The sequence below is a fragment of the Megachile rotundata genome, chromosome 6 (assembly GCF_050947335.1).
Source record: "Megachile rotundata isolate GNS110a chromosome 6, iyMegRotu1, whole genome shotgun sequence".
NCBI lineage: Eukaryota > Metazoa > Arthropoda > Insecta > Hymenoptera > Megachilidae > Megachile > Megachile rotundata.
Genome location: NC_134988.1, coordinates 7,733,933 through 7,758,621, shown reverse-complemented (window position 1 = coordinate 7,758,621; position 24,689 = coordinate 7,733,933). Strand labels below are relative to the sequence as shown.

The window sequence follows — 24,689 nt, the reverse complement described above, 5'->3', positions numbered from 1 at the left end:
TTATTTAGGATTTTCATTTACAACTATGCTTTTCTAGAACATTCACAGAAATATTTTTGTTAATATAAAGTGTCACAAACTGACACTTGTCTAAATGTCTCTGTTTCAAGTTTAAATAATTTCATAATTATACATCAGATATCAATTTCACAAATGAAGTAATATTACAATTTTAATATTACAATTACAATTACAAAAATTTTTCTTTGTAATTCCTAGTGATTTGACACATGAAAAACTGTATTATACTTGGCACCATTTTTTTAATAAGATACCTGATAATGTAAGTTTTAAAAATCTGAAAAAATTCTATATGATGTCCCTCATTAACTGAAACATTTCTTCTCTTTTACAAAATTTTGTACATTTACCAATGTGGAAAAAATTGTCTAGAAAATGTATGTCACTTTTTGCATTTTATAACCTTTCCAAATACAAAGTTAGAATTTGGCACAAACTTCATTGTGGAAAAGCTATTAAACATATCGCTAGTCGATATTTTTGCTCTCTCTCTATGCCATTTAATTACATTCTACTTTATTTCTTTACCTACCTATACCGCTGCGTTGTCAATAAAATATCAGGAAGAATCCAGAAACCATAAATAGCTACTGACACAGATGCAAGTGCCTTTCAATAAAAAGATCGTAATTACATCGACAGGTAATCAGGGAAAATTGGAACTTGAAGTACAGCGCCTGCTTCGTGATTTGCCCGTTGCCCAAAGAGTCGCCCACGGTTGACAAAGTACCGGAAACAGTAAGTGTCGTGGCCAGGCTTAAAGCTGCTCCAACCAATCGCATACTCGTCCAGAATCGACCAGAAAGTAGAACCAAGGATAAAGAACTGTTGGCTGTTTGCGTGAAACCTCTGCACTATGATTATAACAGAGTAAGTTGCAGTTATTGATAATTCGATTAAACTTGTCGTGAAAATGTCGGCGAACTTGTCGATATGTTCCCGCGCATTTTCGTAATTTCATTTTTTAGTCATTTTTTTATAACCTTAAATAGGTAAAATAATTACACTGATGTATTTATTTACATTTTCATAATGTCGTGTAATAATATTTATAAAATTTCAAAGTTGTGAATTGTGATTTTCGAAATTTATAAATTTTCAAGTTTTCGAATCTTCATATTTCTAGGTTTTCAAATTTCCAAATTTTCAGTTTTAAATTTCCATTTTTAAATTTTTTAATTTCCAGTTTCAAATTTTCATTTAAAAATTTTTTAATTCTCAAATTTTAAAGATTCAAAGTTTCAAATTTTCATTTTTCAATTTTTTAATTTTGAGTTTCAAATTTTCATTTAAAAATTTTTTAATTTTCAAATTTCCATTCTTGTAATTTCTTAAAATCTAGAAACTTCAAAATTTTGAATTTTCTAAATTTTCCAAATCCTAAATTTTCAAATTTCCTTCTTTCAAATTCATTGATATCCCAAAATTTCCAAAATTAAAAATGCAAGTGCTTACAAATTTAATAATTTCAAAAATAGTACATTTTAATATAAAAAAAATTTCCAAATATTTTAAATGAAAAATTAAAAAATTGTCTTTTGAAATCGCAAAAATTTGCATGCATCCGTTGCAATTTAATCCGAGCGCAAGTAGCGTACATAAATATCCGTATAAAATCGCTTAATCGGCAATATAACGAGAATCTCCAATAAGCAATAATTAGTTTCAGTAAAATTGCTAAGCTTAAAAGTTAATACTGTCCAATCACGAAAATCCACTCTAAATCGATACTAGAGTATGAACGAGTGGCTTAAAAGAGGAAAGTACTAACCTCATGAAAATTTCACAGGTGCTTCAGTTGGTAGAGTTTATCGAGCTACACAGACTACTAGGTGCCTCCCACGTAACTTTGTACAATGACACGGTCGGACCCGAAGCCGGATGTGCGCTCAAATACTACGAAAGCAAAGGTATCGTAACCGTGTTGCCATGGCATCATTTGGACATGATTTCCCAACGAGAGATCCGCACAGAAGGACTGTTTGCTGCCCTGAACGATTGCCTTTATCGATCTATGTACAAATACGAGTACGTGGCATTGGTAGATCTCGACGAATTTATTATACCCAGGCACAACGACACAATCATTGGTCTCATAAAGTAAGGACCCTTTACCTGAATCGCAATTATACCCTATTCCTCTACCTTAGCTTATAAAAATCCAATTTTTTCTGTAACACATGTTAACATACTTTGATTAACTACGTTCACCTATGCTTTTAATCTAAATCGTTTAAAATTTTTATAAATACGTTTTAATACTTTAATTTTTGTACTTACCGACCTTTTGCAAATTTTAATATATTGAGAAAAGTTGTTTAAGAAAGTCAAGTATTATTAAAAAGAAGTAACGCAAATAAAGAACTATATATTATAAATTTTACATTAAAACTAAATCTAAACAAAGTCTCAGAGTAATCATAGACATATGTATAAATGCAAATTAAGTGATAAAAAGTTAATAATAAAAAGTACCAGTTTTCTTGAATAAAGATATGTAATACGCATGCGCGCTAGGTGAACTACGCGCATGCGCATTATGTTTTCCACTTCATTCAAAAAAACATTTTTTTAATTTTTGCTTTCCGATAAATATTATAAGTTTAACAATATTTGATAGTTAAATAATTAAAACTAAACCTATAACAATTTTTTGGCACTTCAAGTAATTTAAACAAATTGTCGTTTAAAAAAATATGACAATTGCAGTTTAAGCTTTGTATTTAGTGTAAAACATATCTTCATGTCATCTCACATATTCCGCTTGTATTTTCCAGGTGGATGAGCAGTCACATAAATACTAAATCCACCGGTGCATACTCTTTCCAAAATGCCTTCTTCTATCTTCAATGGGCAGACGATCCATTCGTGACTGCAAGTCGGACACCTGTCGAGGCAGGTTTGATCACTTTGAGGAAAACGAGGCGCAGGACTAAGCTGCATCCGCACAAACAGCGCTCGAAATACGTTTGCAAGCCTCAGGATGTCGTCGAGGCTGGTAATCACTTCGTCTGGGAGTTTATTCCCGGTCACGGAACATTGAACGTGCCTTCGGACGCTGCGATTTTACACCATTATCGGGTTTGCGAGTTTGGCGGTGACGACTGCATAAAGACTCAGTCGGTAGTCGATAGGACGGCCTATAAATACAGAGATAGGTTAGCGGAAAATGTCGGTAAAACATGGATGGATCTGAGCAGCGAGTGTTTGTTACCAAAGTTAGAACCAATACCGGTGATGACACCGCGGATAAAAGCGAATCCCGTTTTGAAGTCGATCAGGTAGCGAAAAACCGTCGTCGATATTCTATGGGATATTGGTAATTTCACTGGTACGCCGAAAGTGGCGAGAACCTACTTTTACAACTATGGCGGTCCATAGTTTCTTCATGGATGTTCCGTTAGGCGAGAAATTGCCCTCGTGCTATGGAATTTATGGTGTGACATACCTGTTTTTCCAAGCCTAATCTCGTTTTGAAAATACGCAGACTGGTGCCTGGCGACTCTAGAGGGCTGCTCATCGAAATGCTGACGAATACTATTTTTCTACGTGAGATGGACTCGTGACCGGCCAGGAAAGTATGGAAAGGACTTTCCAGATCGATCCTGCATCTCTTTCGCCAGGCATGGCCAAGTGATGACTCGTGGGACACATTTGGATATTCTACTTTTTCACTATGTTAAACAATTTAAAAACAATTCTTGTTGTACCTACTTGTCTCATGTTTTTAGTTTAAAGACTTTATCTCTGAAATGTCATTTTCAAATTCTAAGAGTAATTTGCTGTGCGATATCAAAAAGTGTCTGACAATATTTTTACTTCACTTTAGCGCACCTCATACATCTCATTTTGAAAATTTCGATATTGTTTTGTTAATTATTTTTTAATTTTTTAACTAATCAAATTTAAAATATGATACACTTTTAAATTTCCATATGTCCAAATTGAACTTCTATATTTCCAAAATCTTAACAATTAACAAATTTTCCAGATTTCATACTCCTGAGTTCCCAAATCAGAAAATTTGAAAATGTGGAGATACAATGTACAAGCTGATTTGTAGTAATATAGACTGATTGATCTAGTAATAAAAATCATATAAATGTCTATGAGAAGGCACTTGGTCATGCCTGTTTTACGCTATATGGTGCTTCATTCATGTTTTTATACATATATTTACTTAAGAGTTTATTTTTGTTCCAACTACATGGACATATAGTCCTAGCAGATGAGAGTGAAGATTAACAACAAATTATATGATGCTAGTCACTAATACAACCAAAAATACTCACTGAATTTCAAACTAGCCACAAATGCTGAATACATGGAAGAAGACCCTTCATTAAATCTTCACTCTTGTCTGATACACTCACATGCGTAGGTTTCTCTCTGTTAACCTTTTCAAGGTTAAAAACAAACGGGTTCAGCATAGGTTTAGAGATGAAATAAGTAATAAGAAATGTGGGATATGTGATGTAAAGTCTTTTAGTGTGATTATGTGTGTTTATAACTCAACAGTTTAAGCCTCAGTTATGACAGAAAAGTTAGGAATATCCCAGAGAATATACTGATTGTGACATATTGTTTCAATAGTTTTGAAAAGGGCAAGAAAAGGAATAGTAAGAATCTCCTATTATTTTCTGGATTTCTTTTATACTTTCTTTCTACCAAAGTGAATCCTTTATGCATGTGAGTGTACAGTTGCGTGCAATTTAGGCTTCTCTCAGTTAACTGGAAGTGATGAGGAAGGAGTATCCTACTACTCGCCTTAGTTGTCCATGTATTTAAGTTCTGGCCATCTGTAGCTCTGTCTGGCCCTCCGAAGACTAAAGGCCAAGACTGGAAGGCTCCTTCTCCTACATTTACCCTTAACCAACGAAAGCCTACGTTGCACCCAGGTGTAGATTTACGCAAGTTGTTATGCAGGGCCTATGCTCCGGTCTATATTGGTGGCTCTAACATGAGACTTGATATTACAGTTGTTGTCTTGTTGATACATTCTTTTCGACACCTATAAATCCGCACAACGTATAAAAAGAAAACGTACGCATATCTATAGGATGAATACCTAGTCGTAGTTTATGTATGTATAATGTATATCTAGAACAACTAGTATTTAATCTATAGCAAATGCATAGGACGTGTAATGTTTTTAAAGGAAAATGAAAAACGCCGTTTACACGTAGTTTCGATCTGACCAATTAGTTACATTCCAAGTTGTTCATTTTTAGATCTGATTCGTTGTAAAGGAACCCCCAATAACACCAGAGCAATCTCAATGAATGTTGTTATTACAAAGAAATGATAATTATTGTATTCACAGTGATAAAATGAAGAAAAATCAAGGGAGCAGTTTCATCAACTAAATGGAACTTACATGTTTGAGCGTACGACAATGAAATGCGACAAACTATTTCTATTTCTTTCGTAAGGTCACATTTTTTACACGCACATACATTTATGTATATATGTGTATACACAAGAAAACATGTACGTGTTATTTACGTACACAGTATGTAGGATAGGTGAAATACATATACATGTGATCGGTGCTGAACCACAATCAACACACGCCGCCGGCCCGTGTTGGACAAGTTAATAAATATTATACGATGACAATACGTATTTTAATTCCCTTGAAAATATATTTCACAAGTTTGGAACAACGCGTACAATTATATAAATAATGAACTTATTAAATTATTTAACGACGATCGTATATGTATATCTTAAGTATTTTTGGCTACCGTCAAAATTATCTTGGTCCCAATCAACTAATATATATATATATATAAATATATGTATATGTTACTTTTTATTAATATCTATTTACATTTATTGTAAAAATATGCGGATACTGATCGATAATAACACGAACGGTATTATATTTTCAAGTTTTTGTAAATGTTTTTTGTAATGGTTAAAAATCCTCGTCCGAATGATCTATCTTACTAACGGCTCGTTTTTCTTGCCCGACCTTCAGATCAAAGTTCCCAATGTCCGCTCTCCCTACAGAGTCTAAAATATCATCGTCGTCGTCATCGTCATCGTCTAGATCACCGTCAATTAATAAATCACTGTCGCTATCTAGCGAACCACCACTGTCATTTGTTTCTTGAATCGTTCCTCTTCGACGTCCAGACATACTACCATAAATTCGACGCTGTGATATTTGCGTTCTCGATGATCGGCCAGCTGTTGTTTTTATACAAACGTTTATAAAGCATTCGTTATTAAAATTTGTTTAAAAAATACATTGCACGAAATTTTTTCATAATTTTATCACATTCTCACCTGATTTTAGTCGACTGCTTGGAGCTGTTTTTTCAGTACTTTGCTTTTCTGTTTCGGTAAGAGGAGGTGGAGGTTCTTGAAGGTTTGAGGGTAATATGGAATCATTTCCTTCCATCATACTTTCAAAATTAGCATCCTCTGCTCTCATCTTCTTCAACTGATTTCGCGTTGCTTCTTGCCTGTTATTAAGTACTAGTTATTATTTCAATTATCATGTAATCATGAGTGCACACTTAATATGCAGCAGGATGAAAAATAAGTTATAGACTAACAGAATACTGGTACTATAGTATATGGAACAGTGGAATAGTAAATTAATAAAATAATAAAATACTAAAATACTTTTAAGAGAGTAATGTGAAGTACAAAATACGCACCGTCTTTCAAATCTCTCTTGTTCTGCTTTAGCTGCATCTTCATATAAATGTTCAAGATATGCAAGGTAACGAAATTTTTGTATATAATCTTCATACAAAGCTTTTAATTCAACTTCAAGCTTTTCAAATTCCTCCATGAAAGCTGGACGTACCTTTTTTAACGTCTGAAGCCTTTTTTGATTTCTATCAAGTTCTGCACGTCTTCTTTCAATTCTCGTATCCAGGTTTTGTTCTGTATCCTGAAATATATCAAACGTATTAAAAATATAGAGTATTCAAAAGTACAAGGGGAAAAAACAAATATTACCTTCACACTTTCAATCTGTTTTTTAGTATCATCAATCTCTTTACGAGTATTCTCAATGACATTTTGTAAAGCTGTTTCAATCTGTGACGTATCAAATTCACTGGAAACCTTTGTATTACGAATTTCTCTGAAATCAACTTCACGTCCTAATAAATCAAATAGCGATGCACCAGTAATCGTCAACTGGCTAGCTAATTGTTTGGTTGATTTCAGTTGTTCAACTTGATCAGATATATCAAAATTAGCAAAACTAAAATTTTCATCAGATATTATGTTATTATTGTTACTATTATTTTGAGCCTCGTACAATAATGTGGCTATCTTTAATAATTCTTTTACAGCGTAGCCATCAGCTTGATATAATTTCTTTGTATTCAATTTTATGTTTGCTTTCAAGGCCTATATTAAAGAAAGTATTTCAAAATTTATTTTCATAATTATGTTAAATAATTATATATATATAGTTAAATATCAATTTGATATCACAGTTTATTACCATGAATTCTGCAATAGTTCTTATTAATGAGATACGTTCTTTTTCAGTGTTATGTTCACTGGATACATCCGCATCTGGATCAAATCTTTTTACTAGCCAAACAAGAATTTCCGCAACAAGTGGAAAATTTGGTAAACGAAAATTTCCGAGAGAAATTAGTCTAGGATAACCGAGTACTTGCATTATTTCGGTAAAATCTATTAACAAATAAATATAATTATTAAATGATGTAATAAAATTCATTATACAAAATACTGATTTACGTACTTCTTAAGTCACGAAATGACATTTTAGTACAAAATTAATAAGACACAAGTTATAACACGTTCTCTTCTACCGTCTGCTTGATAAATTTTGCTTTGTTTTCCTGTATGTTGCTATGGTAACAGATTAAGATAATTCAAAGTGATACCATCTTTTCTAAAAGTCATAGAATATGGTATTTAAATTAATTTTTCTTCTTCATAATTGTCGTATTAAGTTATATTTATGCAGTATACTCTTTATTATGAAAAACATTATACATATCAATTACTCAGTTTAAAAAATTAAATTTGTAACATATCATATGATAGATAAAAGTACCAAAGGATTATTAGGTGATTTTATATCATGTATATCTTTAAAATTAATGAGCATTTGTGTCATTTATTTCAGACATTTTAGGAAGAATTTATACATGTATTATGGTTTTATAAAAATATATTGAAATAAAAATTTGGTTATTAGAATCCATTCTTTATTAAAGTTAAGCAAAAGATACAATTTCATTGTATACATTTAATATTAGATTTTATTTATTTTAAGAATATATTATTTACAAAGAAAATTAAAAATCTATAGGTTCATTTCTAGCTTGTTTAATTTCAGACCTTTTTCGTTTTTCAAAAAGTCTTTTTCTTGCTGCACTGAGTTTTTGCTTTCTTTTTGCTTCCATGGTCTCCGCTGATACTTCTGGTAGTGGCTTTATAGAATCCCATATTAGCATTCTTAATTTTCCCAAAGCATCAGCTAGATTTAATTGTTGAGATTTTGTTATTTCTGATTTTATTACTAAATAGCCATCTTTAGTTATTCTATTGTGATGCTGTAATAAGTGCATTAATATAAATAATCTATCGTTTTATAAATAACATTCACAAAGTATAAAATACATACCAATTTTAACAACTTTTCTTTAATTTCATCCGATAACCACTTAGCACTTACTACATGAAATCTTACATTTACTTTACTATTAGTACAATTTACATGTTGTCCTCCAGGACCACTGCTGCGACTATATCTAATTTGCAGTTCATTCATAGGTATATAACCATTGAACTGTGAATCTGGATTTTCAGGAGTCTAAAAATGTTTAAAAAAAATTAGTCAAAAATTATTTAAAAAACTATTCCATCATGTTTACTTGTAACTAACACAGTAAATTAAATATAATCACAAGTTTTGCATGAAGAATTTCTAATATGGCAAATAGAAATATTTACAAATACTAATAAATTATTATTAAATATTTTACAATATGTATAGTATATGGTATTACGATATATAAATAAACAATAAGAAGCTTACAAAAGTTGGTGAGTAGAGTTTTAAATTACTTGTTGGATAAAGGTTATCAAGGGCAAAAGCACTTTTATATACAAATGCTTTTCCAATGTTATACACATTTTGACATGATATATCACTTTTAAAAATTCGAATCCACTGTCGACTAACAATATTCATTTTATCGTTTATTAAAGTTTCAAAACTATGTCGTAACCTTCAAACCAGCAATAACAAACACATGCTTTGAATCTCGCTTACTATCGTTACTACTTATCGTTACCTAATATGACATCGATAGTTTGAATTCAATGACTATTTTTCCCGCCATTATTGCAAATTTAATTTTAACGAATAACAGGTACATTTGAGAAATAGGATTTACATTTATTAGAGTATTAATAGGAACTGAAATCATATTTTTTATTTAGCTGAGTTTCTGGAAAGTAAAAATTTTTGAAGTATTTATATTTTTGCAATTTGTATTTTTGCGTGCGCTTTTTGGAACAGCTCCGGCAGCACCATCTAGCGGTCGTCCGGGGAAATATCTATACAAAAAATTGCGTTTGTTTACTCGGATTGTTCTGTGAATACCGGCTAATAATTTTTAATTCATTTATGAATGATTTTGAAAGGGAAGTAGTTATAATCCAAGGGGATTGCCAGTTCTCACGTCTAAAATCTCTGGTGAGTTGCTTCTTCTATAGTTCCAGAAGTGTGCAATTTTATAGAATGCATTTGAGGTTATGTGTAATGATTAGCTCGTCCTCGACAGATCCACATAATAATATTTTTCACGATTTGGAGAGTCTCAAGTTCTCAAAATAATTAAAAAATTATATTGCTGTATTAGGAACTGGAAATCTGTCAACTTGCATCAACATAACCGCAGTAGGTATCGTGTTTGACACGAGTACCATAGGCGTAGAAAGAGCGACGTCTGGGTTTGGAGTTGTTATTGCAATTCCATGCTTCATTTACTTTCATGTAAATCTCTAATAATTTGGAATATGTTCGTAATAAATTGTCTGTACATTACTAACATTGTCTTTTCAGGTATTTTTATTAATTTTACGGCGTGGAAAAGTTGAAAAAGAAAAGAATATACCAACATGATTGCTCTACAAAATATATGATTATCTCCGACGATCACTATAGAATATAGGAATTATTGAAAATGATACCCATATAAACATATCAAGAAAAAAGGAAACAATCTTTTAAAAAAACCGCCACAAATGCTCTTAACAGCGCCATCTAACAAGAACCTGCTGAACTACGATGAACGTGTGTAAAAAACCGACCGGAATCTGTCGGTAATTAATTGATTGCAATTCAACGGTAATATACCAACAGCGAAGTTTCTATTGTAGTTCCGCGTACCATGGCTAGATGGCGCTGCGCCCATCCTCCATAAAGGGACGTTCAGATTAGGCAATTATAAATCAAAATAGCCTAATGTGAACGACATATAACACAGCGCAAGAAAGCAATAGCCCCATTTACACTGCTCAAAAGAAATATGGCATAGAAAAATTTTAGGCAAAAATTGGCCAAATTTGACTGATGATAACTCCGTGAAAAATCATCGCAAAGTTATGCTCTTTTTTTCAAATTAAAGCTTGAGATCTCTACTTTAAGACCCTGTAGTTTGATTTTAGATTTGATGCATCACTACCACAATAACACCGTAAATGTGAGATCATGTTTGCAATATTGAAAATTACAAAGTTTGACGAAATGCATGGACTTGCCACATTTTTTTTTGGTGATACTGTTTACAGCAGCATAAAATAAAAACCTTCATCTTTAATTTCCAGTATGTGAAAAACCGCTACCATTTTTTCCCGCAAAGATACAGAACTTTAAAGAAACCTTTGCATTTATGGCATATACCGCCGGCATTAGCATTACCTGACATGCACCTCGGAGAGGTTGCTGGACAGATTTTGCACATCATATGCCTCTGACAAGAGCCTTTTTTTGTGTGTATATGTGTGTGAGTATCTGTGTGTCTGTATGTTTGAATTCTAATAACGCGTGTTTCCTTCGCGTTGTTGAATTATCCCTTGCAGCCTATTATTCATGTTAATGCAAGCCCTAATTTCTTTTTGTGGAATGTCATTCCAAAATTGAGTTAAGACTTGAGACAAGTCTTACAGATTGGCAGGTTGTCTTGTTAAATTTCTGTAGGGTTCAAATCTGGACTTACTGCAGGATGTGGAAGCAATCGAATTGAATTGGGACTGCAAAATTCGAGAATGATTCTCAACGAGGTTTCTCGACGATAATTCATACACACACACAGATACTCACACACAAATACATACAAAAATAGGTTCTTGTCAGAGGCATATGATGTGCAAAATCTGTCCAGCAACCTCTCCGAGGTGCATGTCAGGTAATGCTAATGCCGGCGGTATATGCCATAAATGCAAAGGTTTCTTTAAAGTTCTGTATCTTTGCGGGAAAAAATGGTAGCGGTTTTTCACATACTGGAAATTAAAGATGAAGGTTTTTATTTTATGCTGCTGTAAACAGTATCACCAAAAAAAAATGTGGCAAGTCCATGCATTTCGTCAAACTTTGTAATTTTCAATATTGCAAACATGATCTCACATTTACGGTGTTATTGTGGTAGTGATGCATCAAATCTAAAATCAAACTACAGGGTCTTAAAGTAGAGATCTCAAGCTTTAATTTGAAAAAAAGAGCATAACTTTGCGATGATTTTTCACGGAGTTATCATCAGTCAAATTTGGCCAATTTTTGCCTAAAATTTTTCTATGCCATATTTCTTTTGAGCAGTGTATGTAATCATCACATTTTCTTCCATAACTTTTTCTTCAACTTCTTTGAAGCAAATTAATTGCTGCATTTTCTTTACTCTCTCAATAGATTTTTATTAGCTTTCTACAAGATCCTGCACTACAGCGCACACTAATACGTACATATCATTATGATAACTCCGATCTAGAATTAAGTGCAAATAATGTATGTATCTACTAATAAAATATATTAAGTCACTCGATGTACAAAAGTGCTTGAAAATAAATATGAATAAAAACATGAATTTGCATTATTTACTTACTTAAAAAACCCGTTATTCCGATCCCCATAAATAACCCCAAATTTTAAAAAGTAAAAAATAAAAAACAAAATATTGAGAATTTGTACCAGGACAACATGCATTATGAGGAGGTATTCTTTGTGCAACATACAATGTTCATATGGCCATTACACGAATTTTCGGGGCGGCATTTTTAAAATTCCACCGACCAATTTTGAGAATTTGTATCAGGAGAACATAAGTTTCGAGGAGGTATCCCTCGTGCCACTTCCTGGAATTTTGGTGACGTCAAATTCCAAGAATTCCCGGGCGGGATTTTTGAAATTCCACAGTCCAATTTTGAGAATTTGTATCAGGAGAACATAAGTTTCGAGGAGGTATCCGTCGTGCCACTTCTTGGAATTTTGATGACGTCATATTCCAAGAATTCCCGGGCGGGATTTTTGAAATTCCACAGTCCAATTTTGAGAATTTGTATCAGGAGAACATAAGTTTCGAGGAGGTATCCCTCGTGCCACTTCCTGGAATTTTGCTGACGTCAAATTCCAAGAATTCCCGGGCGGGATTTTTGAAATTCCACAGTCCAATTTTGAGAATTTGTATCAGGAGAACATAAGTTTCGAGGAGGTATCCCTCGTGCCACTTCCTGGAATTTTGGTGACGTCAAATTCCAAGAATTCCCGGGCGGGATTTTTGAAATTCCACGGACCAATTTTGAGAATTTGTATCAGGGGAACATAAGTTGTGAGTAGGTATCTATCATGCTACTTCTTGGAATTTTGATGTTCTCTTGATACAAATTCTCTCTGTCTAATATGTAAATTTTTATTCTGTTGGGTTTGTTAGGCAACAATGAATGCGCAATGATCGTGGATAAATTTTTCTTTATTTTAAACGCTTTTCATACAGTGCATAACTTAATGAAACTTATTTTTTAATCATTTAATTACTAACTTGTAGAACGCCCGTACTATGCACGTGGAATTAATCAGGTAACTTTGGCACTCTGCGCGGTCCTAAAGCGTAAAAGATAGATATTCGCAGTAAATTTTTTGCAAAGAAACTAATCAGAGAAAGAGTAGTCGATGCACCCACAATAATGATTTAACTAGTTTTTTTGTATCTCTTAAAAAATGCAAGTGGCGCCACCAAGTTGCAGCGTCGAGAACTAATGAAAATGCAGTTTCAAAAGTATGTCATTCATCCTGTTCGCCGGAGAGATGGCGCTATATATTCCATTCTCGTTGATGACGTCACGTTTTGAAAAGTCGCGCGTAAATTTTAATTTTTAACAACATATAAGAATGAAACTTTCCGAAAAATATAAAACTATTATGTGTTGAAAACAGTTCGCACATTATACTAAGTTTCTTCCGTAATAAATAATTACAAAGAATTACATAAAAATAAATTTTTATACAATAATTCGTAGATAATTTATAAAATATTCGCACGAGGATGTTATTAAAATAATGAATTACAATAATTAACTTATATAATAATGAGTTACAATAAAATTTATTGTAATATATTAATTGACAATCATTTCGCAACATATCTGCTAGAGTAAGCTAATAAAAACGACGAATTTTAATAGTTACAAAAACAATTTTATAAATAAATAACTAAAAAATTATTAATTACAATAAAATATATCGTAATATATTAATTAACAATCATTTTGCAAAATATCTGCTAGAGTAAGTTAATAAAAACGACGAATTTTAATGGTTACAAGAACAATTTTATAAATAAATAACTAGAAAATTATTAATTACAGTAAAATATATCATAATACATTAATTAACAATTATTTTGCAACTTATCTGCAAGAATAAGTGAATAAAAACGAAGAATTTTTATAGTTACAACAACAATTTTATAAATAAATAACTAAAAAATTATTAATGACAATAAAATATATCGTAATATATTAATTGACAATCATTTTGCAAAATATGTGCTAGTGTAAATGAAGAAAAACGACGAATTTGAATAGTTACATCAACAACTTTATAAATAAATTACTAAAAAATTATTAATTACAGTAAAATATATCGTAATACATTAATTAACAATCATCTTGCAACATATTTGCAAGAATAAGTTAAGAAAAATAATAAAATTAAATAATTGCAACAATAAATTTGTTAATAAATAGTCGAAAAATATAAAATTATAAAAAAAATAGCGTTAAAATAATTATACAACATCCATTCAGAGTGGTTGCACGCTATTGGTGAATTACATGATGTCTAATTGGTTAGTGTACACTACCAATCACTATTACACTCGAAGAGATCGAATTTGATCTATTGGTAGATTATACGATGTCTAATTGGCTGTTGTTAACAACCAATAACTCTTACAGTAGAGGGAGGTCAAATGCTCTCACAATGAGTAAACCAGAGTCGACATTCTCCACACATTAGATTTCTCGAAAACGCTGTCCAATTAAATTAGTTGTACAAACAAGCGGGAAGTTTACATCCAGCAAATCTACTTTCATGTAAATCTCTAATAATTTGGAATATATATTTGTAATAAATTTTCTGTACATTATTAATATTGACTTTTGAGGTATTTTTATCAATTTTACGGCGTTGAAAAGTTGGAAAAGAAAAGAATAAAAATTACAAAATATATTTGAAGAATATGTATTACGGAAATCATTATTACAAATAACTTGTAAGAAAATTAAAAACTATATATCACAAGAAATTACAGATGAATGTGTTACAGAGATATGACAAAATATTTATTACAAATAAATTATTCGTGAATATGCAGGTTTAAACTATTCTTTTTCGACCGCCATACTTCTACATAATGCACATGCACACCCCTGATACTTTTGAAACATATAGAGTTTATTTTTTCTATATTTTAAATAGTCAATAAGCAATAACTTAGCTTTTGAATTCAGATATGATCCAGAAATGAATAACGAACGTTTTGCATTTTAAAATACAATTGAACATAAATAAAATTGAATATGAAGTACAACTAAAATTCTTTTTTATCGACGGCTTGAAAATAGAACTCCTCTTGACCGACGACGACTCCGATTTTCACCACAAAAATATGGAGTGTTTTTCTATATTTAAAATAGTCAATTAATTAATACTTTCAAAAATAACCAATTTATTGAAATTGATTATAAAATACGTGGTTCTGATTTTAGATTTGATTATGGAATGAATAACGAACGTTTTGCATTTTAAAATACAATTGAACATAAATAAAATTGAATATGAAGTACAACTAAAATTCTTCTTTATCAACGGCTTGAAAATAGAACTCCTCTTGACCGACGACGACTCCGATGATCACTACAAAAACGATACACGTGGCGCCGCCAAGTGACAGTGTGGAAAACTAACGAAAGCGCAGTTTCAAAAGTGCGTAGTTCACCTTGTTCGCCGGAGAGATGGCGCCAATCGTTCAATTTTGTGGCGCGTATTTGAATAAACAATTTTATCTCCTTTTAATGATTTGCAATGGTTTAATTAACTTTTAGGCACAAACTTTAAACTCGGATTTCGAATTATGCATTTAATGGAGAAATTTAATAACGAATATTATTAAATGTTTCCGTTGTAAATTCTTGTCTCTAACTAATTATTTATAACAAGAATTTCATATTTTACAACAAAAGAATTTTGCTATGAAGTTAAAAAATAAATTGCAAATTCACTTTATCTACAAATATAAAACAGGAATTGATATTACCTACAAGTGAACTACAGTTTGCAGAAAAATTGCGCGGAAATTTAAATTTTAAAATGCAGACAAGACTGAAGCTTGTATTAATTTTGAAATTAATTATTTTATAATAAAGTTTGCTTTTTAGAGCAAGTTTACTTATGGTAATATTATTATTTATCGATTTCAAAAATGCTTTTTATAAATTACGTATAATACTATTGTGATTACTCTTTATGCTAGTAATTATTGAAATAATTATTTATACAGTTAAAAATTCATTTTAATATGTAATTGATATATTGCAAAATTGTTAATTAAAATTTAATACGTCAATTATAAATTGAATATTTACAAGTACAAAAAATGACAGTAAATAAATAATTATTTATTGCAAACTATCATGACTATCAATACTGTTATAGTAGGATGTAATAATTCATTATAATATTTACAGTAGTATTTATAACAGTATTTATATTTTATTATAAACATAGTAACTACTATCATTTTTATTGTAATAGAATATTCTTAATAATTCTTTATACTCAGTCAATAAATCACTGCAATTCATCGTTAAACAAATAAAATTAAAAGTGACGATGAATATATATATATTTTTTAAGAACAACTATATTCCTCTTTTTTTAAATAGACAGCGAAAATGAAGTAGTTAGTATATTCCGTAAACCAGTTTTTCTCGTCGGCGGAACGGTTTCTAGACAATCTGATCAAAAAATTCGGAAGAATCACCGTTCGAACAAAATGTCGGCTCGTAGGTAAAGCAATTTATTGCTACCACGTCGGACGTGTTCTTGCGCAACCGACCGCCATAAGAAAAAAAAATTGGATTTTCTAGGCATACGTGCGCCGATTGGTAAATCCGTTGCAGACTTGCATTCCAGGCACAAATACACGCCGAATACACGCGTGTTTGTTGGCCATGCGAGCTTCTTTACACGCCTCTCACGAATTCTCTATAAATATAAGCGTACAGCCATTGTAAGAGAAAGTAACGTTGCAACCATTATAGTTCGCGGATTAAAAAATAATTCAACTACACGTAGTGTAACTTCATGCGGAAATTACTGTGAATATGAAATTAAGCTGCAAAATTAATAAGGTGGAGGAACTAGTGACTAATAATAGGTGACACTATTCGTTCATAGTTGATATCATTTGTTGTAACACTTTCTCTGTTCAGATTGTACTTAATGCTTGTTATTTGTGATAGAAGATTGTCATTTGTCTTTCTGCTTGTTATTTGTACGGATTGTTAAGTATATTATTGAATGACAAGTATATTAATAAAAAAAAAATATAGCTTGATAGGTAAATTCAGATGTATTATGTCAGTTATGAGAATTTGGGGCTAATGATTAAAATTGCGTATGTACATTTTTATATTGCAATTTGTTACCTGGAAATTTTTATGGGTCTAGAAAATGAGAATGTTCAGAAAACATAAAATTATATAATACACAGGGTGAAATACAGAGTAATATCAGGTAAATTGTGGTACAAGATGATGCTTTTATACCCAAAGGTGTCGAATGAAAATATTATCGACAGACATGAACTTCTGCTATAGTAACTCAAAATATGTTATACTACTCCTACAATAAATAACACAAACTACATTGTATTTCTTCTACAATGATCACGTTGTTAGTAACCAAGAAGCTTTTCGAAAATCAGCAAAATCCACTAAAGCGTTTTGATAATTGCAAAATTATAAAAAGCCCAAACTCAGAAATACGAGCATCCAGAGAAATGTCATTTGACAAACTGGTTTGTAAGATACATCATAAAACACTTAATAGTATAAGTCTCGTGATGCGATCAGTTTGTATATAATATTCAAATCCGGAGAATTTTTGTAGTAATACCTCGTATATTAACTGAAGCGAAAGGTTCCACAAACCATGTTGTACATAATTCATTAAAGAAATTATCATAAATTTGTACATTATTCTGAGAACTTCACTACTGGACCTGCATACTGAAAGTATTTTGCATACGCCACAAAAACGATAGGAAAATAGTATTAGTTTGTTCAGACACAGATTTATATGGTTTTCAACAGAAATATGCAATCGTTCATCATTCGGATTATGGCGGGGACGTATGAAGGTGGGTTAAACGTTTTGGGGTTCCATTTTTAATCGTTTTTTGTATAATCTCCTATTATACCGTTCTCTAATATTATTGCCTTTATAGTATTCAATAAATATAGAAGAAATATGACAATCCAGAGTGTTGAAATCTATTGGTCCAAAAGTCACATATTAAAGTTTGGTAGTTTTAAAGAACATAAGCTTAATAACTAGGGAATTTCATTACTTACAATTAGTAAAGCACATAGTGTCCTTGGTTCGCGTCCATTAAAAATGCCAATGGGTCAATGTCATTTCGGCGAAAAATTGTTGCCATAAAAATTCGCACATTCGAAGCGTTAATTCAATGTTGCGAAAACGACCTCTTCCTCTGAGCCAGTCTTTTGCAGAGTACCATGATTCCATTTTTTGAGTATGCGTACCCTCGCTGGCTAACATTTATTCAATTTCATTTAATTAAAATTTCATCGAGATTTCGCCGCAATCTAATTGAAATTCAAAGTAAATTATACTTGTCTACGAACTCTTTATCGTGATTAACACTCTTAGGTACATAGTCTTCTGTATTGACTCCTATGTAACTTTTGAAACGGTCCGTGTGAATATCACTAGCGATATTAACGTGTTCCTTTATAACTGTTAGTATAGCGAACGCCTCACGATTCTCGATTACTATCATACGACAGTTGCTTGTGTCAGTGTCGACCATCTTTAGCACCCGATGACCGTCTACTTCTCTGACAGAATTGTATCTTCTTTTGTCAAATGTCGCTTGGTCGATCTTTAATATCGTGTAAAAATCTGAGGTGATTTATGAGTTATAGGTGTGACTGAATATTTAGTTTAACCAATGCCACTACGATAAGCTACTATAATCTGTTGTGTAGCAATAAAGAATTATGTTTGCCTTCGAATATTATTTCTTCATAAATCATCTCTGAATTTTTTAAAAAACGTATTTTAATCAAAAATTTGCGTAGAACAATTTATTACTCTCGCTCTTCACTTGAAGCATCCCATTAAATCTTTAATAGCTTCATATTTCTAAAATTCTTTGTCTGAACAGCATGTGATGTAAAAAATAAAAGTAACATTTTTCATTTCGTGTCTACCTGGTCTCGAATAAATTTCATTAATATCCGATTCAAAATAGAATACAAGTTAAGTTAAGAGACTCGCCATTTTTATATCCTGTTTCAATTTTTTATCAATCACAATTCGCGAAGAAGAGAAAAAGCAAGAAGATAGCGATGATATATTTTTCTTATAAAGTATGGGACCGTAAGTTTCCCGTATGCAGTAAAAACAAAACGAAACCAAAAATGTAAAATCTCCTGAAGTGACGTTGATGAATATCTTAGGGCTGTCTCGCTGCATCTCCCGAATCAGAAACGATAAGATTTACATACATTAGTAAGCAACATCCATACATTTTCGAAAGTTGTCTCTGAAGAGCTACAAAATTTGATGTTGCATATTCAATAAAAATTCACTCTCAAAACCCATGAAAGTCCACTCGAATTCGACTCTCTCTCAACTTTCTCGATGGATTCCTTGGATACTCTTTTCATATCGGTTTTCTTATGTTTAAATAAAAATCAAATGTCGCTGTTCATTTATTATTCATTCAGTAAATTAGGTGGTGTATTATATTGAAGAAGTACTTTTATTAATAGAAGATTAATTTAGGAATAGCTTGAAGAGGGAATTGCGCGATTAGAATTTGTGGAACTTGCAAGAAATGATTATTATTTTACAATATGTGTATAGTTTACAAGTAATTTAACATTTTATGAAACATAATATTCAATATATTTCACTTATTCGTAATATGGACCGTTTATTTTGAAAGTGGTTAGATTTAACTTTCTTTTGTTTCTCAAATAGGCAAATATGCAAATTCCTAAATTTTCAAATTTCTAAATTACCAAATTTTCAAATTTAAAAATTCCCAATCTTCCAAGTTCCCAATCTCTCAATCTCCCAAGTTCCCAATCTCCCAAATTCCCAATTTCCCAAGTTCCTAATCTCCCAAATTTCCAATCGTCCAAGTTCCCAATCTCCCAAATTTCCAATCGTCCAAGTTCCCAATCTCCCAAGTTCCCAATCTCCCAAGTTCCCAATCTACCAAGTTCCTAATTTCCCAAGTTCCCAATCTCCCAAGTTCCCAATCTCCCAAGTTCCCAATCTCCCAAATTTCCAATCTTCCAAGTTCCCAATCTCCCAAGTTCCCAATCTCCAAAATTTCCAATCTCCCAAGTTCCCAATCTCCCAAGTTCCCAATCTCCCAAGTTCCCAATCTCCAAAATTTCCAATCTCCCAAGTTCCCAATCTCCAAAATTCCCAATCTCCCAAATTCCCAATCTCCCAAATTCCCAATCTCCCAAATTCCCAATCTCCCAAATTCCCAATCTCCCAAATTCCCAATCTCCCAAATTTCCAATCTTCCAAGTTCTAATTACCCAAATTCCCAAATTTCCAAATTCCTAATTATCTAATTGTCTAATTGTCTAATTTCCTAATTTCCCGAATTCCCAAAATTCTCAAATTCTCAAATTCTCAAATTCTAAAATTCTAAAATTCATGAAATATTCATGGCAATCTTGTTAATAATTACTATTATTACGAATATCAAATAACAATTAATTTAATTATTTTCCTTATTAAATAAAAGAAAATCAAGACAGTAATATTTTGTGGGGTGAAAATATTTTACTTAGGACAAATTTATTAAATCTGTAAATATTTATATGGAACAATAATTAAACGATATTTAGAACAGTCCAAATTATTAATTATGACCGTCCCAAATATTAAATATGCATTAATTTAATTACTTTCGTTATTTAATAAAAGAAAATCTGGGTAGTAAACTTTTGTGAAATCCAAATAATTTATTAATAATAATAAAGATATTTATTTAATTCATTGATTAATAATAAAATTATTTGATTGATTATAATGTTACATATTTAATCAGTACATTGTATAATTCATATTAATCCCCTTATCAATTCGCCATCGTACTCGTTTAAAGTCAGCAAACACATTGTATGCAAAGTTGTTAAGTAAAGATTAATTCAATTAATCCATTATAGTAATTACAGGAAAATTTGAATAAAGCAATACGTAATGGATACTGAACAGACATCGATATAGTAAGTAATTGATCATAATCAAAGCCGCAATTATTCGTGGAAATAATGCTAGAGAATTTGCGTTATCTAAATGATTTACGGTGTGCAATTATTCAGCGGAGTACTGCATTCAATCACAAGAAAATTTATACGTGCATTCCGGATTTTTCTATTATCCAAGTAATTAAATTATCATCGAGTTTTCAACGTCTTCTTAAATTGGTTTTAAAACTGTTTTTACTCATTTTTGCGATACAATTTTCAACTTAAAAATTTCAAGCTTTGATGAATTTTGAAAAATATTAAAAAATATTATATTTGTATTCTATTTTGAATAATTAGTTCATTAAGTTATTTGAAGTATTCTAGTTTTTAGTAATTTTTAATAGTTTCACAAAAATTAATTCAATTATATAATAAATTTAATACATACTTTTTTATGCAATATAATGAGATTTTTTAACGTAACAAGAAATGTATGTTTCTGTAAACAAATTAAGCATTTATATAAATTAGAAACTTTTAAATTAAATATTTAGATACATTAGAAACTTTTGAATTAAACATTTAAATAAATTGGAAACTTGCAAGTGTTAAAATGTGAACATTCAAACAGTATACGTAAAAGAATCTCTGCATATATTGCCAATGGCTGCAAACTTCCTCGTAGAAATATTAGTAACATCTCCAAATATTCACCACTTCTTTAATCAATTCTCTAAACGTTCCATATCACTAAAAATAGTGTGACATTTAACATTAATCATGTCTTTAACATTAATCACCTCTGCTAGGTCTCCTAACTTCACCAAACACGTCTATTTCAGATAAATTAATATCTCACATCTCACTTCTAACATACTAGTTATCTACTTGTTATCCAATAAGACCATTATTACATATTTTATAGTCGATTGCATCGCATACTTCATTTCGTTCGAAGTATTCATTTTAATTACGCCAATGGCGCGGAACAAGTGAATCGTTCATGGATCTAAATCAGTTTCGCAAAGCGATTGCGCGACCGGTTACTGGAAGAATCGTCCCGCATAATCGATAGTCTGCGAGATCGATTTTATGATTTATGTAAGACGGTTTTTCGCCAGAGCAATAACCCGTGACGTAGTGGCGGCCTTGTCACAGTATTTAGCCGGGTAAAACACACAGCCGAGTTAAGAAGTTCGGTGTCCTTGCGGCCGATCGTTTGTCAGTTATTACCGTCTTTTCCAGAATGCGTTTCTGCAATTCTTACAATCATTGCAAAACATCGATTGCGTCAATAGTTTACCATATAACAACAGTATAAGCGTTTAACCCTCGAGGACGAATTGTCCTCATGGGACACCCTGTGTGTTTCAACACACTGTGGGTTGTCGCACAACGTACAAAAGGGTAAAAATTGATAGCTTCTAATGGCTTCTCGCTATTAAAAATCTTGAAGGAGTGCTTTCACAATTTCACAAATTAACATACGTTTTTCTCGGTGTCCATGTTGACACGGCATGTTTATTCATACGGGGAACAGGTTAAGTATAGTTCTGCCAATTGACAATTTTACAGGCGGTATCATAACTGCATAAACGTGGATGTAGAATTTTTCATTAGTGGGTGTGTGAAGAATGTTAAAATGTATAGTAAAAGAGTAAAATGGATGAAATGAGTTTTAAAAATGGCGCGAAAAGATAACTGTACCGTCATATGAGTTATAGGTAACGTAACCTGAACTTCTTCTGTAAAGAAGTAAACCAATAAACTTAACAAAGCTGAACTTTTTCATTGGTTCATACTGTATGACAGACGATATCATATAACTCACCCTACAGAAAAAGAAATTAAATAAGGGAGTCCTTAACTTCTGCCAACATAATGTATACTGTGATCATAATGATGCGTGTTATATGTCACGTACCTTGCGGTAGGAATATTATTCTGGTCTGATCTAACCTGATTCACCAACTGAATTAACCTAACCTGAGTCACTAACTGAATCGGAATGGGTCAGAAAAATATCAGTTAGCCACAAAAGTCAAGATTCATTATCGAAGTTCGACGCCACATCGAGAAGACGAAAGTAATTCCTTGGGTAGGATGCAGTAGGAGTAGGATCTAAGGACAAAATTTGTTCAATTTCAAAATAGTTTTACATAAAATTATGTTTCATTGTATATCTTATTGAATTTTCACATTTGTTAACATAATTGGTGGCTCTAGAAATCGATTTCTGAAATACTTTAAGCTGCAATGTCTGTTAAGGTATTTGGACATTTTACCACATATCTTTAAAAGTGGCATTCTATCAATGCGGTTCAGAAATTTTCTAAATGCACTGATAAGTTTAATGTGAAATACTTTTACTCAGACCTTGAACCACAAAAATTTTACATCATAACCTAATAGTTGTTCAAATGACACGGTAGAGGTGTTAATGGTCACTCATTTAACCCAGCACGGTTTGCTATTTCTCAACCCTGTGTCACAATATTTATATAGCATAAAAAAGTAACTAGAAAATATTGTTAATATTTCGTTCATTGAACTGTTGTAAGAAGACTGCGTCCTTGACTAGTTCGTTATTCTTTTCTTTGTAATTTCGTAATGCAGAACAACCGCAAATATCGTTGATTTATACTTCTTGTGAATCCGAAGTAAAAACATAAACAAATCTTTTGTACACAAGCAACTAATAAATGGCTAGTGATATCTTGAATTACAATTTTTATTTAATTACAATGGACTCTACATCTAGTAAGATTAATCTAGTACTCTGCATCTTGTAAGATTAATATCATTTCATTAGTCATCAGTCTATTTTCTTGTTACCCTTTGTGTGATGCTGAGTGATTAAAGATTCAAAGTAGTTACAGCGGATTTTCGTTATATCGCCACCTTTATAAAATTTTAAGAAACCACCCTTTCAGATTCTTCTATCTTAAGAACAGTAAAATATTTAATGCGAAAGTTTTATAGTTTTATTTATTCCACAATCGCCACTTCTCACTTTGTGTACTTTCTGTTATACATCAACTACTTTTCGTGAGAGTTAATCGTGGATGCTGGTACATTTTATAGGATTATATAACTGCCTGATTCTTCAGGATTGTTTTTGATATTTTTTATTAATGAGTATCATTAGTGCTATTACATCTTGTAGATCATGGGATTGTAGATTATTTCAGATGCCTTTTGACAAGTGAAAGTTTGTCCGTGCGATAATCTATAATAGAGATGGGCACATCAAGTGCCCGCGATTGAACTCTCGAACATCAACGCACATGTTGAGTGCAAGTTGTGCGACAGGGAAAGTGATATCCTCTTTCCTGTGACTGAGATTTCAAATTTTTTAGAACTAGAAATATTTTAATTTTTCTTAAATAATTCTTAGATTTTTTCTGAATTCTCTGTGAATTCTCCTTAGGTTTTGTCTTAAATTCTCCATAAATTTCTTCCTGGACTGCTCTACATTCTTCTCCAAACTTTTCTTAAACTCTTTCTTGATTCTCCGTAAATTCTTTCCAGACATCTAAATAATCCCAAAATTCTTCTAAATAATCTCAAAATTCCTCCTCAATAATTTCTACCTTGTACCATCATGCTCCATAAATTTCCCCAATGCATTT

General features: G+C 31.6%; 3 protein-coding genes and 2 long non-coding RNA genes across 9 annotated transcripts in view; 2 read left to right on the top strand and 3 right to left on the bottom strand.

The window, feature by feature from the left end:
- The window catches only part of LOC100879643 (uncharacterized), a 49,602-nt gene extending 43,327 nt beyond the window's left edge, over window positions 1-6,275 (top strand). For all 4 annotated transcript variants that reach the window (XM_003705525.3, XM_012290565.2, XM_012290566.2 and 1 more), the window contains 3 exons: window positions 664-891; window positions 1,811-2,121; window positions 2,799-6,275. In XM_003705525.3, coding sequence (XP_003705573.2) covers window positions 664-891; window positions 1,811-2,121; window positions 2,799-3,306 — 1,047 coding nt within the window. In that variant the 3' untranslated portion in view covers window positions 3,307-6,275. The remainder of the gene's footprint in view (window positions 1-663; window positions 892-1,810; window positions 2,122-2,798) is intronic.
- On the bottom strand, window positions 5,814-8,111 carry Cluap1 (clusterin associated protein 1). 2 transcript variants are annotated; one of them, XM_003705527.3, is made up of 6 exons: window positions 7,763-8,111; window positions 7,496-7,692; window positions 7,000-7,398; window positions 6,693-6,931; window positions 6,316-6,494; window positions 5,814-6,216 (listed from the first exon to the last, which is right to left on the bottom strand). In XM_003705527.3, exons 1-6 carry the CDS (start codon window positions 7,782-7,784, stop codon window positions 5,942-5,944), a joined length of 1,311 nt encoding a protein of 436 aa, XP_003705575.1. In that variant the 5' UTR covers window positions 7,785-8,111; the 3' UTR covers window positions 5,814-5,941. The 2 variants fall into 2 exon arrangements, with proteins under 2 accessions (XP_003705575.1, XP_076388771.1); XM_076532656.1 differs by having other exon boundaries at window positions 7,496-8,111.
- Window positions 8,112-8,212: 101 nt separating this feature from the next.
- On the bottom strand, window positions 8,213-9,323 carry LOC100880988 (large ribosomal subunit protein mL62). Its single transcript, XM_003705536.3, has 3 exons — window positions 9,068-9,323; window positions 8,654-8,842; window positions 8,213-8,582 (listed from the first exon to the last, which is right to left on the bottom strand). The coding sequence occupies exons 1-3, from the start codon at window positions 9,221-9,223 to the stop codon at window positions 8,325-8,327; spliced, it is 603 nt and encodes a 200-aa protein (XP_003705584.1). The 5' UTR covers window positions 9,224-9,323; the 3' UTR covers window positions 8,213-8,324.
- Window positions 9,324-9,562: 239 nt separating this feature from the next.
- LOC105663179 (uncharacterized) lies at window positions 9,563-12,116 on the top strand. The gene is made up of 3 exons (XR_001096649.2): window positions 9,563-9,730; window positions 9,897-10,030; window positions 10,100-12,116. It is a non-coding gene; the product is annotated as an uncharacterized LOC105663179 (long non-coding RNA).
- Window positions 12,117-16,272: 4,156 nt separating this feature from the next.
- The window catches only part of LOC105663180 (uncharacterized), a 42,179-nt gene continuing 33,762 nt past the window's right edge, over window positions 16,273-24,689 (bottom strand). Inside the window, exon 3 of the long non-coding RNA XR_001096650.2 lies at window positions 16,273-16,795. This is a non-coding gene — a long non-coding RNA (uncharacterized LOC105663180). The remainder of the gene's footprint in view (window positions 16,796-24,689) is intronic.